The 15,489-nt window shown below is 43.0% G+C and overlaps 1 protein-coding gene across 1 annotated transcript; it reads left to right on the plus strand.

Moving 5' to 3' along the window:
- Positions 1 to 1,078: 1,078 nt before the first annotated feature.
- Positions 1,079 to 15,356, plus strand: CSUI_005173 (endomembrane protein 70 subfamily protein). The gene is made up of 11 exons (XM_068065352.1): positions 1,079 to 2,762; positions 3,666 to 4,012; positions 4,938 to 4,996; positions 5,758 to 5,852; positions 6,915 to 7,008; positions 7,824 to 7,976; positions 9,084 to 9,195; positions 10,458 to 10,546; positions 11,109 to 11,392; positions 12,450 to 14,443; positions 15,296 to 15,356. The coding sequence occupies exons 1-6, from the start codon at positions 1,917 to 1,919 to the stop codon at positions 7,916 to 7,918; spliced, it is 1,536 nt and encodes a 511-aa protein (XP_067922681.1). The 5' UTR covers positions 1,079 to 1,916; the 3' UTR covers positions 7,919 to 7,976; positions 9,084 to 9,195; positions 10,458 to 10,546; positions 11,109 to 11,392; positions 12,450 to 14,443; positions 15,296 to 15,356.
- Positions 15,357 to 15,489: the final 133 nt, after the last annotated feature.

The raw sequence follows: 15,489 nt of genomic DNA on the forward strand, positions 1-15,489 counted from the left end.
CGTGGAGGGCCCGAGCGGCTGCAAAAAAGGGCGGAGAGTCGGAATACTTGTGCACGAACCTTCATGCACTGTCCGTGTATGTCCTCAATTGTGCCGAGCTTATGCTGGTTCCAGTGCGTGCTGTATCAATCACGAAGAGGAAAACAGCCGCTGTGTTGAGCCCCACACAGCTTGGGTAAGCCGGTAGTGCTTAGTCTAGGCCGCTTGAGTTTTGCGGTTTCCCTGCAGTCGTGCCGTAGGGACAGAACATTGAAGCAGGCCGATTCTACAGATGTTGAAGAGTGGTTCTAGTGTATAGCAATATACAAGAAGCTGCTGATTCACTCCACGAGATTCAATAGAGTGCGTACAGAGCAATACCACCACATTATGTCGAACGTTGTGGCACCCTTCGTGCTGGTTTGAGAGAAACCGCCGCACCTCTCTTTCGTGTATCGTGCTCCTCGCAATATTGAGGCTGAGATGAAGGCAAACGAAGACAGTATTGGAGTGTTACATTTGCTGTGGGCCAATGAGACGTCTGCTACTAGGCGTACTCCCCATTGTTTGTTTTGTGTTGCTCACTGCTGACGATGTCGAGGGTTTACAGAGGTGGCAGCGACATTTCCTGACCACCATACATGCAACAGACAGAATGGTGCCACAGGCATTTTTAGCTTTGCTGTCTCCGCCAGAACAAAAGGTAGAGAACTCCTTGACGTGCGCGCGGACTAGCAATAGAAGCGCACTCCTGTAATACAGTGCGCACTCCTGTGTCAAACATGGACAGAACGCGATGGCTCGCGTACCTTACTTCACGCCACCCAGGGTCAAGCCCAAGATCTCAAAGCAGAGTGTCTTACCGAGAGCCGTGGTCGGTTCGTCGGTAGTTGTGCACTTCGTAGTGCCTGCTTTCACAGTAGGGAAGCTGGCCATTAGCAGCGCCGATCGGGCTCTTGTTGGCTCTTGAATCGGCGCCTTCTCTACCACCATGTACATGCTTCGCGGCTTGTTTTATCTCATCTTCTTGCATGCCCTTTCCCAGATGCTCTTGTGTACACATACCGCTGTCCAAGTGTCCTAGTTTCTTTCTGCGCGCTTAGCTATGGTGTCCTTATTCTTCTTCTAAATCTCGGTGTTTCTCTCTTCCCGCGCTTTGCTCCCGTTGTCCAGAGCAGGGGAGCAGACTCGTTTTCTGCAAACACTGTCATCGGCAAGAGTCTGAGAAAAGACGCACGCACAATTCCGGAGAGTGGACGACTTTTGTTTGCTCTCTTTCGTTTCCTGATTGGCCTTACTTTCCGTCCTATTCGTAACCGTCTCTTCAGAAAATTTGTGGGTTTCTCTTTGCTTTGGTTTGTCTGTCCAGCGCCACCAATCCTCTTTCCCTTCTGACCAGGATTTCTTCCCTTCCGCTGTCTCCTCAGTCGGCGGTACTGCTGTCTGCTCTTGTATTCCACTGTATGCCTAATCACCATAGTATATGTTTTTTCGCGGGACCTGTTCTTTGAGCGAATGAGGAGGGAGACTGAATCTTGGACTGGGATGTTGCTGTTCCCCTCTTCTTCCCTCTGTGATAGTGCTCTCCTTCCTTCCTTTCCGCATTTCTCCCCCAAACCATAGTTCTTTTCTTCTCGTTCTTCTGATCGCATCGTAACGAAGTCATCTTCTATCTCGTCGTTGACTTTTCCTCTCGTCCGCTCTTTGCCTATCGTTCTTTCCTCTCTCTCCTCATATCTCTCCTTTGTTTCTTTGCAAGACAAGGTCTTTGGACTCATTTACTACACATCCACACATAGTCTTTCTACTTGTCTGCCCCGTTTTTCACTCTTCCGTCGGACCTCTCTCACTCAGCCATTTTCTCCTCACCAGAAAGTTCATGTAGACTGGAAAGAAAGAAAGAAAGCGTCGTCGTCCTCTCTCTGAATACAACAGGAATGAGACCTCCGCACTCTTCTCCTGGAGGGGGGGGGGGCGGCAGTGGTGGTGGTGGTCATGGCTATTCCCCTCCGGGGCACCATAGTGGGCTTGGACAAACACGAACATCAACAAGGATTTTGTTTTCTCTTCTTGGGATAGGATTCTTTGGCCTTCTGTTCTATAAACTAGGCAAATCGACATTAGTATCTCGTTCTTCATCTTATCTATCGGATGCAACATCTCATACAGTTGGGTCACCTGTCTCTGTGTGTGTTAGCAAGACATGGCCATATCATAATCCTTTAGAAACATATGATTTCTATGAGAAACTAGGGATCTGCACGCCTGCAGAGCAAGAATCTGCACCAATGACATTAGGACAGATTCTCCGGGGAGATCGTCTCCTTAAAAGTGGCTATGAAATCTCTTATGGAGTCAAGCAAGAATTACCAAAAGTCTTATGTACTTTAGAAGCTAATGCATCGCTTATCATGAAGTGGCAAGATCTTATTGATCAAAGTTATTTCATTGAAATGTATGTTGATGAGCTCCCTATACACCAGGCATTTGGAGTCCGGATTTTTCAAAAGAAGATGAACGCCATCCCAGCGAAACCGAAGAAGTACCCGCCCTCAGAAGGAGAAGAAGGAGTAGAGAATCAAAATGGAGACAAAGAAGACACCAAAGATAATGATAACAAAACAGAAACAAAGGAAGGATATGAAGAATCCGAATACGAATTCCGATACTATCTTCGTACACATCTTCATTTCATTCTAGGATATAATGAAGGCCAGGTTGTTCACGCAACTCTTGCTAACGAAGATCTCAATAAAGACTTCGTTGATATCACCGATCTCCCTGTAAGAAAGAACAAGAGAAAGTCGTGATAACGGCTTCCGGCCATCGATACCACGATGAAGAAAGAAAGCTTCTTTCTCTCATAGAGCATAGACACCAGAACTCTTCTTCTCCTTATCATTCTCATATCTCTAAGGAACTAGATGCGAGCATTAAATCTTATCTCTCGCTATTCATACCTCTGTGCATCTGAGGTAGCTGTGAAGGGGAGAGAGCTAGAAAAGAAGAGTTCTTCTCCGTCACGGCAGCTGTCCCCCCTCCGGAGAAGAAGAACAAGAGCAAAGCGAGAGAGATGACTTCAGGAAAGGAGAAAGGAATGAAAGAAGGAAGGTGCCGGGCTGTATAGTTCTTCACATAGATATGTAGATAGATAGATAGACGTCTGTGTATATATTCTCATACGTAGACCCTAAGCCCTCAGATCTTTGAGTACATAAATCACATAAAGCTACTGTTACTACCATGGTCTTCTCATGCACACCATTCTGATGTTTGTTATGATCGAAATTTAAATCAGTGTATGTACACCCTACAATACCCCGATCCCGTTCTCGTGCTCTTAGGATGTGGTTGCTATGAAAGAGCAGGAGAAGATAGAAAACGTCTTGGTAGATTCGATATGTTTCTCTTTCCTTTCTTGATGTATCAACCCCTCCCTCTTCTATTGTGAACCTCTTTGGCTGATTGTGTATGATATGTAAAAAAGTTTCATTTCTCTTCTACCTCCCCCCTTCTGTAGGTTTTTGTCTTTCTTTCATTCTAAAACTTCACCTCTGTTTCTCCTCTTTTTCGTACATCCCTAGTCTCTTCTGATTTTCATCTTTTCTTCTCTCTTTCACCGTCATCCATCTCTTTCATTTTTTCCTTTCCTTCTGTTTTCTGTTTTCCGTCTTTCTCTTCTCCAGGCTCGAGGAAAAACCCTTCCCATCTCTTTCACCTACACAGTAGACTGGAAGGCCCGGTCTGATATCTCCCCTCAGTCTCGAGTGTATAGACAGCTGTCTTCACCCTTTGCTCCGGTGTCTGGAGACCTTGTCGTTTCTGACCAACCTCAGAAAGGAGATTCTACAGAGGAAGGAGGGGAATCAGGGACGAGTGAAGATCAGCAACAGCAGCAAAGAAGTCGAGGCAGTAGAAAATCTTTAGTTGATGTCCATTGGCTTGGGATACTGAATTCGTTTGTCTTCACACTCCTCATCGTTCTTCTTCTCTTAGTTCTCCTCATGAAAATCGTGAAGACAGATCTACACAAGTAAGGAACGAAAGGAACGGAACAGCTCTGCTGCAGCCAGACGAACTAGCGAACTTTCTTCCGCTCGGATGTGATCTCCTCTCTATATTCTACATTGTCATTATAGAACATGATCTATCATGTATACCTACGTATATACATATACGTATATATAAAGAGATTGTCTTTACATCTGTAGTGTCAGCCGGAGGTCTGTTTGGTTTATCAGTGGTTGGATGAAAGTAGGATCACTCCTACTACTTGTGAAGTGTATGTACACTTCCGACGCCTTTTGTTCTCTCTCTCGTTAGAAAAGGAGAAGAGTGACACGAGACGTTCCCTCGTCGCTCTTTTTTCCGCGTCATTTTCGACAACTTGCAAGAGAAACGACTGGCGACTGAACACCGATAATCGAGTTTGTAATAAGGAACTTTTGTATCTGAGGTGACCAGTTTCAACATTCTCTTTTTTCACCTAACTCTTCTCTTCCTATGGCTTGCGTTCGTATTTGTTGTCAAGCAGTAAGCGTATCTGGAGAGGTGATTCTATAGATTCATAATCATAGAGGCACTGGATAGAACTATATTCGCGTGTATAGACCGATAGACAGGCATATAGACGTTCAAATAGAGTATGAGGGCCGGCTGCCTACATGCAGGCGTGACTAGTGTGTGAAGCCGAACATGGATTTCTGATGTTACTGGGCAACTAGCCTCTTCATTTCTCAATTTTTTCTTCTTGGAAAATAGACGCAAGGCAACCGCGGCTCTTTCTTCTTCCCTCCTTTATTCCTGGAGATTCCTATCAGAGAGAAAAGAAAGCAAAGAAATGTTTTTCTTGCTACTAAAAGAAACATTCACATATAGATACAAAGAAGAGATCCTGTGCTGTAGGATCAACACATATTGACATATAGAACGTGAGAATGGGTGAGGTGTATGTACAGCATGGGCTTTCGACTAGCGGATGAAGAATTAGCCGCTGCAGGACTAGAGGAGGAAACAGGTCAGTTTGCAGTCTCTCTTAGTCTCTGTCAGTGAAAACATTCTTTATAGAATAACACTCTCGCATGTCTCTGATTTGTCGTAAGTATATTGTGGAGGTGTACGTACACTCCAAACATGGTTATAGAATCACCTACCTTCTTGTGGAGAGGTCGCAAGAACCTTTCTTTCGTATACTTCTCTAGATGAGCGGATAGCCACTTTCTTACTGGCTTTCTGCAGTTTTTCTCCATTTCTTCTTTTTCAGCTTCCTGTGGTGTTTCACTTGATGTCATCTTCTCTTATCTCCGGTATGAATGATAGACTAGTTTGACCACAGGAGTCTTGTACTTTTCATCTGTATTTGAAAGATATCTATGTAGGATAATCTTCCCCAGTACACGTGCATGTTTGGTTGTCCTCATTTCGATCTGTCTTCACTTATCTCTCCGATAGGGAGAGCCTCGTTTCTTCCTCTTCTTCTATTCTTTTTCATTTCTTTTCTAGACAAGTTTCTTTCTTTCGAGGAATGGCATTCTTGTTTCCTTTAGTTCTCTCCCGTCTTCTCCCGCCTCCAGTGATGAAGATTAGGCCGCCGATAGATATAGACACGAGAGTAGTCCTGATGCAGTCATATATATACATGTATATATAGAAATATATGTATGCTGTATCTATAGATAGTATATATATATATATATCTGCATATACGTATACATACTGATCTATGTTTGAATGTACAGAGGGAGATGGTGTTTGTTTCCTTATTTCTTTCTTTTTCAGGATGGAAACTCCTACACGCGGATGTTTTTAGAACTCCTCCACATCGAATGCCTTTAGCTGGAATGGTGGGATGTGGTGCTCATCTACTCATGCTGGTAAGACACTAGTCAATTTCTTTCCACCTATTGTCGAAGGTGTACATACACCTGGTAAACAGCCCACACGCACTCGTGTTACTACTGCAACTACTAGCACTGGGGGAGTGAACTGCGCCTCCGAAGATTTTTCTCTACATTTCCATACCCACCCTTCATTTATTCTTTTGCTTTCTCTATAATGATGTATGAAGAGGCAGCGAAGATATGTAGATGGATAGTAGATGAAGATTTGCTTCAAATTGCAATGTGTCACTTGGAATGTCTAGAAGGTGAGTGAGACAGGTCGCTGAAGTGTATGTAGGTGTGTATGTATGTATGTACCTCGTATAGGGAATACACTTTACACATATGTCGCTGTCTTATTACTCAAGTACGAGATGCCAGGGAATATCACATAGTCTTTTGCAGTCTCCTCATTGTTTACACGTAGAGGAAAAGAGAAGAAGAAGAGAGGGAGGTACGGTTTTTATTTTCATTCCTTGACAATGTTGATAGAATGATGGAGATAACTCTTCTTTGATATGAAATGAGAAGGAAGAGCAACTTTCGTGACCGCTCTTATCCCATCGTGAGAGAGGTAACGCTTGTATATATACACTTCAGTTCTCTCGATCTACTTAGACCAATTTATCTGGAGTGTATATACAGCTCTTGAAAGAAATATGTATGCAATGCCACTTCCGTTTGATGACGTTGCTAATGAGATCTTTCGCCCCCGCATACTGTCAGTCAACCGGACTTTCTGTCGGCGCTCTAGGGAGGATGTGACAATCCTTTCTTTCTATCTGTAGACATGAAGAGATTCACAGGGCGCACGTTTACTCAATCTAATGTGCACTTGGCTCGGACCGTGAAGGCGATACTGATCTACAGCCCGTTGTCAACAAGAAGAAAGATGGGTTAGTGAAACTGGGCGTCGTGAATGTATGCATATCTATGTATTATATGTACAGCTCTCTCTCTTCTATGTGTCTCGGGTGCATATACACTGCAGATGGAGTGTATGTACATCGATGTGCTTCAAACAGTGGTAATGTTTTGTTGTTTTTTTTACCTCAGGTCCTAGCGACAATCATTGTCGGATGTTTCATTCCTTATCTTGAACGCGGAGAACTTTTATCTTGTTCTCTCCTTGCTTATTTCTTAACATCGTGTACGTCGTCTTCTCTTCTTTTCACACACCACTAGATCTCTCTCTCAACACATCTATTTCTGAGCCTCTGTGTCAAGTCTCGGAATTCATGGGTTCCAACAAAAGCATCCTAACCTTGCTTCTGACTTTCTTTCGTTCTTTTCTTTTAGGCCCCTACCTCTCAATAGCCGGACAGTAGACTTTTCGATCTACTCTCTCTCTGTTCGACAACTGCCTGGAATTCATACACAAGAGTGTCCGTTCACTTATGACGTCTCTCTCTCTCTCTCTATATATATATAGAGAGAGAGACGGATATATATACGTATGCGTATACATATATATATATATATTGTTTGGTGATAGAGGAATATGAGATACATACGTTCACGGGCAGCGACTATCCATCTGAAGTAAGAATGCGAGGTGATACAGATAGATGGATAGCTTCGTTTTGTGAGGAGAAAAGAGAAGCGTTTTCTTGGTTTTCCAACGTCATAGTCAAAGCTCTCTTTTATGGAGGGACAAGAAAGAGTAGAGCAACTGAACGTCGAGATGGGTATCGATGGCGTTGTGCTAGGGCAGCGTGAGTCGATTGTGTCAGCACAGCATCGAAACAAGAAGAAGAGCAGCTAAAGGGAAGCAAAGAAGTCGAGAAGAAAATGCTCGTGTTCATATTGTGAAGAGGAAATCCAAACAGATTCCTGTAGACTGTTCTGTCTGCTCTCTTACATATGTTTCACTCGTCTTTCTTTCTGTCTTTCTTTCTTCACTCTCACCTTGCTTTTTTCTATCTATCCTTTTATGTCTTGTTTCTCTTGTGTATGCATGTACAGATGTGTTTATTCACGTATGGCGCATGTGTATGTATGGCCCTGTATGTCTACTATCCTTCAGTTGTTGCGGGGTATATAAGTTCAAGTACATATAGGAAGATGGGAGGCGTTAAATGGTCGTGGAATCTGATCGTGACTATCATCATGTTTGCTGTAAGTCTATACAAGGCAAGAGGAGGAAGTACAAAAAGAAAGAGACGGAGAAGAGAGGAAACACAAGGATAGGAGAGAATGAATCTTGTATGTGTGTCTTTATTTTCTTCTCTCTTCTATAACCATAAGAGATGGGCAAACCGATAGATAGATAGATAGGCCTTCTCCGATATCTATTTAGATTCACGTTTCCGCTCAGATTTGTAGAAACTAATGGGCTCTGAAGATGTAGTAATTGCTCGCTTTCTTGCAGTGTAACTTTCTTTCTTTCTTTCACCCAGGCAAGCGGGGGCACCATGCACAGGATAGAAACTAGGACACCTCTCTCTCTGTCTCCTTCTGTCTCTAGAGATGTATCTCTCTCTCTTTCTCTAGACCAGTATGTATGCGTAGAGAGAGAAGTTCGTGATAACTGGACTCCTCGTAGGGAAGGCCTGCGCTGCGAATCAAAGAAGCCCCGAGGGGTAGTTGTTGCTCGTGCTCAGCATCGATCGATGTCTACGCGCAATATATAGATCCAGAGAGAGAGAGAGAGATAGGTAGGTAGGTAGCTCATGTGTATGTATTGCGGTAGTAGCAGTAGTGGGACAGAATGAGTATGTTGTCTAGTACAAGCTGAGAGATGTTTGATAACGTCGTACAGTAGCTGAAGAACATGGGGCGTGAGACTCTCCACTTATTCATTTCTTCATTTGTGCTTCTCTCTGCAGGATGACATGAGCAGAGACCAAGTCTTTCTTCTATTCTCTAGTCTTCTGTTTGACTTTTGTATACATCCATACGTGATACGCTTAGACAGATCAAAGGTAGATAAGTAGATAGCTATCACTGCATTGATAAAGAGAAAAGGAGGAGGAGTGAGCTTGGTCCTTTGCTGTGTATTTCAGTTATGAGTATCTTGGCTCTCTCTTGTGCGTCGGGAGCAGTAGTGGCTTTAGCCTCGGCGGAGTGAAGGAGATGTTCCTCTGAAAGATTTGACAATGACTGCATGCGGCTAGGTCCATTCCTCTTCTATCTTCATTTTCCTTCTCTCCTCACTCCCTCTACCTAAGAACGACTACTACAACTACTCTCTTTCCTTTGCTTCTTCTGTCTTTGTCCCTGTAGCTTCCGTTGTTTTGTATTTGGTGTATCCTCAACACAATAGCTTTATACTATCATTCAACCGCAGCTCTTCCCTTCTCTACAGCCTTCCTTCTGTTTGCTTGCTGGTTCTTCAGTAAGTTCATCTTTATCATCTTTTTCTTTCTATTGTTTCGACGATTTCTTCACCTCCTTCTTCTTTCCGTTTTCTTCATTGCACCTCCCAAACGTCTTTTCTCTCTTCCGTCCCTGCTTCTCTCTTATCCCTCTGACTATCTTTACATCTGTATCATGTATTTTGAGGTCTTTCTCATCTCCAACACACTACTGAAGACAGCGGCTTAGATCTGATATGTGAACACAACTATATAGAAGCAGGGTGGACGGTGGAGATCGAATGGATATATACATATATATATACCTCTGCTCGCTGCTATCGTATCAGTCAATTCGCGACCTATTGTATACTACGCATGACATATTCATACACATAGATATGTGGATAGACAGATAGATTAAAGATAGATAGATCCAATACAAATAGATCAAGTATAGATAGGCGTAGTCAAGAAGAGGGTTCCTTTTCCTGTGTTCTCATAGGAACGAGAGTGGAGTCTTTTGGCTCTTTCGTTAGGCGTGTTTTCTCTTGAAATTTCCTTAAGAGTGGATAAATAGAGAATCTTTTTCTTCTCTCTTTTCTGTATCACATCTCCTCTAATACAAGTCGTGATGTGTATGCATACTCACTATCTCTACAGGGGAAAAGGAAGTTATTTCACATCCACAGCGAGCTTATTTTTATCGCCAGTGCTCTGATGCTGATGAATGATTGTCGATGGTAGACATCTTGCTATGAAGACATACACAGCTGTAGATGGAATGAGATAGTCTTCAAGATAAGGATCGACTACTTCTATAGACACGTAACTAGCCAACACAGGAAAGTGGAAAAAGGGCTGTTGACAGACATCTCAGTACTCGTCAAAGGAAGAAAAAAGAGACACTTGCTGCGTTCCTCTTCACTCACTAGCTCTGCTTGAAGTGGATGTATCGTCACCTATCTATCTATCTATCTATCCAGTTAACTGGACTCATGTGTCGATCTATCTATCTACCGTGGCAACATGGGTGTCTGTCATGATCTGTTCATCTGTCCATCCATGGTGATCTACCTATCTATATATCTTCGATGTGTCTATCTATTTCTTTCTACACCTATCTATCTATTCATCCGTCAATCCTTCCATCTATGTATGTACTGATATCTCTACGGACGACCTATGTGAGGTAGGACTGATCTCCAAGCGTATGTCCGGCATGTTTTCATTCGTTGTGTTTCTCTGTCTTTCTATTCTGTTTGTAGTTGTTATTGTTTTCTTCTCTTTTTCTCTTGTTCAGTTACTCTTCCACTGACGATCTTAGGCGGGATCTGGGGGAAGCGAAGAGCCACCAAAGCTATTGAAGGAGGTCGAGCTTTTCCTTGCAAGGTCCGTACAAGACGACAAAAGAGGCCCAAGTCACGAAGAACACATAAGAACGAGATTCATCTAGTCTGCCCTCCATCATATAGGGGATGCTTCACTCGTTCCGCCTATCAGATAGATAGATAGATGGATTACAGATAGCTAGAATTGTAGACATCGTTGCGCAGTTGGCCATGTGTTTTGTCTCTGCGTTTGACTGCTCATGTTTCGAGGGGGTTGCTTGATTTGTGCAGCATAGCCGTGGAGGAAGGGAAGAGCTGTCTATCTGTCCTATTGAAGAAGACGAGAGTCTGTGAAGTTATGTCCTCTCTGTGGTGGCTGCATTCACAAAGAGATGATCCGCTTCTCGTGATTGATGCATGTGTGTATATACACAGAGATTTCTTGCTGACCTTCACTCGAGTCAAGTGATGGAGACGCCTGCTTCCTCTTCTGTTGTATATGTCTATATCTATATCTACCACACCCTTCATATTCGTGTGCCTTTGTTCATTTCTTTTTTGCGTTCTTTCTCTCTTGTTGTCTTTCCTCTTTTCTTTCTTGTTTGTTTTCTTTTCTTCTCCAGACGAATAAGTTGGCAAGAGAGATTCCTCGAGTTCGATGGTATAATAAGCCTCGTCTTCAAGCTCTAATCAGTGGCATTATGCCGTTCAGTGGAATATACATAGAACTTCATTATCTCTTTGTCAGTATTTGGTCATCGAATCGTATCTATACATTCTATTCTTTCCTCCTTCTTGCGGGACTTCTTCTCTTCGTCTCCGCCGCGGCTGTGAGTGTTCTTCTGACTTACATGCACCTCAACGCCGAGGATTACCGGTGGTGGTGGAACTCCTTTCTTAGCGGAGGGTAAGCCAAGAAGTTCATCTACACGAGAGAGAAGTGAAGTCTCTCCGAAGTCTACTTCATAGAAAGCATGAACTACTCTCAATGATTCTGTACATACATCTATAAACTACGACGCTAGGCGTGGCCTCCTATGTATTGAGTAGGGATCTATGTTGAACCAGTGTCTCCTCTATTCCAATGTATCTGTCTCCCTACCTTTGATCTGTCTATCTATCTTTAAGATTCCTTTTCCTAAATGTGGATGTCTACATATCCCTCTCAATACGACTGCCTAGCAAAGTCGAGAAATTATACGCATTTGCATATTTAGATGTCTTTCTCACACTCACTATATTGAGATACCAAGAGGCGCCCTGCGTATTCCTTGAGGCTATTCTAGGTGGCTGCTTCTTATGCTGCCCTCCCTCAGGTGTCCGTGAATAACAATAAACTCTTATATGTACGAATATGTGTATGTATGTTTGTGTGGAGATGTATGTATGAATTTCTATGTACGAGTATTTGTGTATGTATGAATAGATACGAATATGACGATGTATGTATACACCACGCGAAGTCTCGTTTTGCTTTGTTTCTTCGTCTTGATTGATGGAAAGCTCAGTGTGTTTTCTTTTGTTTTTCCTCCCAATTTTATTCTAGTCCAACAGTAGACATGAATGATGAATGGGTTCTTCTTGATCTTCTGAAGTCACTCTATCTCTCTATACATTCAATAGAACCTACTTCGCCTCTTTGCACAGCCTTGGCTCTTCTTCAGATACATATCTCTGTAGACATGTCCTCTCCAAGTCAAAGTACATATAGGTATAGAATAGTGTATATGAACTTCCTGTGAAGTTGGTGTATTTTTACACCTGATTCCGAATGTGTAGGTCATCTGCACATACACATAGCTCACTCGGAGGATACAGCAAATGCGTACCAAAGGATACACATACCCTAGATCCTACTTACGTTACTTGTATATGTCTCTCTTCACAAGACCAACTAACCAAGGGTGCTTCTTTCTTTCTCTCTCTCTTTTGCTTTTGCGTTTTTCTTTCTTGCCTTCTCGCAGGAGTGTGAGTATATATTTCTTTCTCCATTGTATCTACTATTTCTTCACAAGCACTCGCATGCACGGCCTTCTTCAGATTTCTTTCTTCTTTGGTTACTCTCTAGCTGTCTCGTGGATGCTCTTCCTCATGACCGGATGTGTCACCTTCACTGCCAATTTCCTCTTTGTGAAATACATCTACTCAAGGATCAAGTCTGATTAAGAAAGAAAGAACAAAGAAAACTCGAAAGCAACGGGAGAAAGAAAGAAAGAAAGCCTTCCATAAGAAGATGAACAACAGCAAGAACAAGGAGATGATGGAAAGGATGACTTAACAAAGAAAGAAAGAAAGAAGTGTCTGTTCAAGCTTACTAGAACAGAATGATGATAATGGAACGACAGGTGGATAGATAGGTCAAAGACAGATAGGGAGATAGATAGATAGATAGCTTTTTCTCATTTAGGAGAATGAGTTACAAGCATGGATCAAGAAGGGTAAAAAAGCAGAGGTGAAGGAGGGGTGATCAAAAGTCAATGGCTATCTAGGAAGAGAAGAATGCCCTAAGAGGAGAACCTTGTTTCTCTTTTGCCTTGCCGGGAATCGGCGTACAGCAATTCCCTGGTATAGGCATCACTGCGTATACATGTTCCTCTTTCTCTGTCTATTCTCTCTCTATAGAAATATATATGAAGGGAGATACAGGAAAGTGTACGTACCGGGCTTGTAGGCGTTCCTCGGGTGTAGTGTATTCGATGACTTAGATGGTGCAAGGGAGGGAGAGCCCTAAGTGTCTTGTGTGTGAGAAGTGTCTCTCACAGTGGCTCTTCTTTTTTCTTCTTCTTTTCTGTGCTCTGCTGTCGACTGAGGCGTGTGTATCCATGCGTTTTCATAAGGAAAGGCAAGACGTCTGAAAGACCAGGAGAGGGAGATCCAACAAAGAAAAGGGAGAGATCAATCTATCGGCACGAAGGATCGCTCGCCGTTCTACTCTCTCTTCGTCGCCTTTTCTTTTCTATACTTTCTCGAATAGATGTAGCTGTAAGGAATGTGGAGAGAGATGTAGGGGTGATGTAAGGTGAAGTACAGAGAAAGACATAAAAAAGAGAACAGAGGCTGTCTGGGTGATCTCGCGCTTTTAATGAACGTCGGTGGCAAGAGGTAGGCATAATGTATCTATGTGTTCCTGGAAGCCACACTTGTGTGAATGGGTGCTGAAAGGTCTCTTACAACGTGCGGAAAAAAAAAACACAAGAGGACAAAGAAAGAAAGAGAGAAAGAGATTTCTTGTGTTTTTTATCGCATTTGATGCATGCATGCCATGCTGTGGCGAACGTGTGGGGATGTTTCTGGTCGTTTCGAAAAAGAGTTTAAAAAAGCGAAAGAAGAGAGAGATGAACCGTGATCGGCGGATTAGAGAGATGAGGAGAGGAGGATAGAGAGAAGGAGGAATCTCTCGAGCTGTGCTGACCGCCTTCATTCTTATGATTGATGCAAGAAAATGTGTACACCGAAGAGGGCATGTTAGTTCCTCGTTTCCTGTTGCTATTACTGTGAACTCACCGGTCCGCTCATTGAGGTGTACGTACACCTCATCTCTTTCGCAGAGTGGTTTTTTTATTCTTTTGCGCTGTACGATTCCTTTCTGAACCGTTTCTCCTCGTCATACCTCATATGTATTCTCTCGTTTATGTTTTTCTTTCTGAGAAACATCGTGTTGTCTGACCATGTGTATAGACATCTACTTGTTGGGTGCTTACTGGGGTATATCCGTAGGTAGTTACACACACTACCCTCCTGTATATAAGTTGAGCTTCACGATGATGACAAGGATTCTCTTCTCTTGAAACAGATGTAAAAGAAGAAGATTCTTCTAATTGCCTACCTTTTCTTTCTTTTCATTTCTCGTGCAAGGCTTTCCCTTCCTCCCTCTCTTTGCTTCGTCGTCAACTTCTTCGTTCGAGCCATGAGGCTATTTGAAGTTTGTGGTGTATATACACTGGACATACACTACACGGTAGGGATTAGAAGAATGCATGCAGCATGGGCTGCGACGCTTTTGTTGTTATAGAGAGAAAAAAACGAGTTCGCCTAGCCATACAGATATCGTGATAGGCATACAAAGAGATCGCGATAGACACGAGAAATCTCTTTTTACATGAAGAGACAAGTAGCTACAAGAGAAAGGATATAGAAAAGGTTATTCCCGTTTCATCGTGAAGTCCGCTGTCGTAACTTTCCTCATGGGTGCAAGGTTTCTAGCCCACTGGGTTATACAGTATCAGCGTTATTAACCGATTGAATCTCTCTTCACTCATGTAGCGGAAGAAAGAGGGTAGAAGTGGGGTGCGGGGTGTATCTACAACCGCAGGGACTAAGCACCAACATCATCATCACTACCCTTTCTTTGCTACTACTTGCTTTTCCTGTGATCGTCTAGATGCTTCTATTCATACATATGAACATGTATTATGTATGAATATATATACAGAGAGACACACATCGAGAGAGGTACATACATATATAGATAGATGTGATTAATAGATAGATAGAAAGGTACAGTGAATGTGTGCATAGATGAATCTACTACGTGTGTGCGTGGGCGGGGAGAGAGAAAGGCAGAGTATAGAGCGATCTCTTTCTTTCTAGTTGGTAAGAACGTACACTTGGAGTGTCTCCTAGTGAAATGCGATGGTAGCTACCTTCTGTTCTGTTCTTCTTCAAGCTTTTAGCTTGTTGTTGTGCGTGAAAATGATGGTAGGGGGACGGTAGATTGGTATCTACCTCCCTCTTCTTTTCCACATTACTACCGGGTCGAGTGTACATACTACAGCCACATCCGGCTTTTGCTTCTTCGTATCCGGTCCAGACTGCATGAGGCGAGAGAAACAAGCCTTCTTCTACGACAAACTTCATTGGTTCTCTCAGGGATACCAAGTTCTTTTACTCGCTTTCGATCTGTCTTACCTGAAACGAGAGAGAAACAATGAAGGTCGTTGTTGAGCTAATACTGACTAGTATTGCTTCGGTGTCTGCTACATGTCTCTCCTTAAGCATAACACT

Source organism: Cystoisospora suis (genome assembly GCF_002600585.1).
Source record: "Cystoisospora suis strain Wien I chromosome Unknown contig_2485, whole genome shotgun sequence".
NCBI classification, from domain to species: Eukaryota; Apicomplexa; class Conoidasida; order Eucoccidiorida; family Sarcocystidae; genus Cystoisospora; species Cystoisospora suis.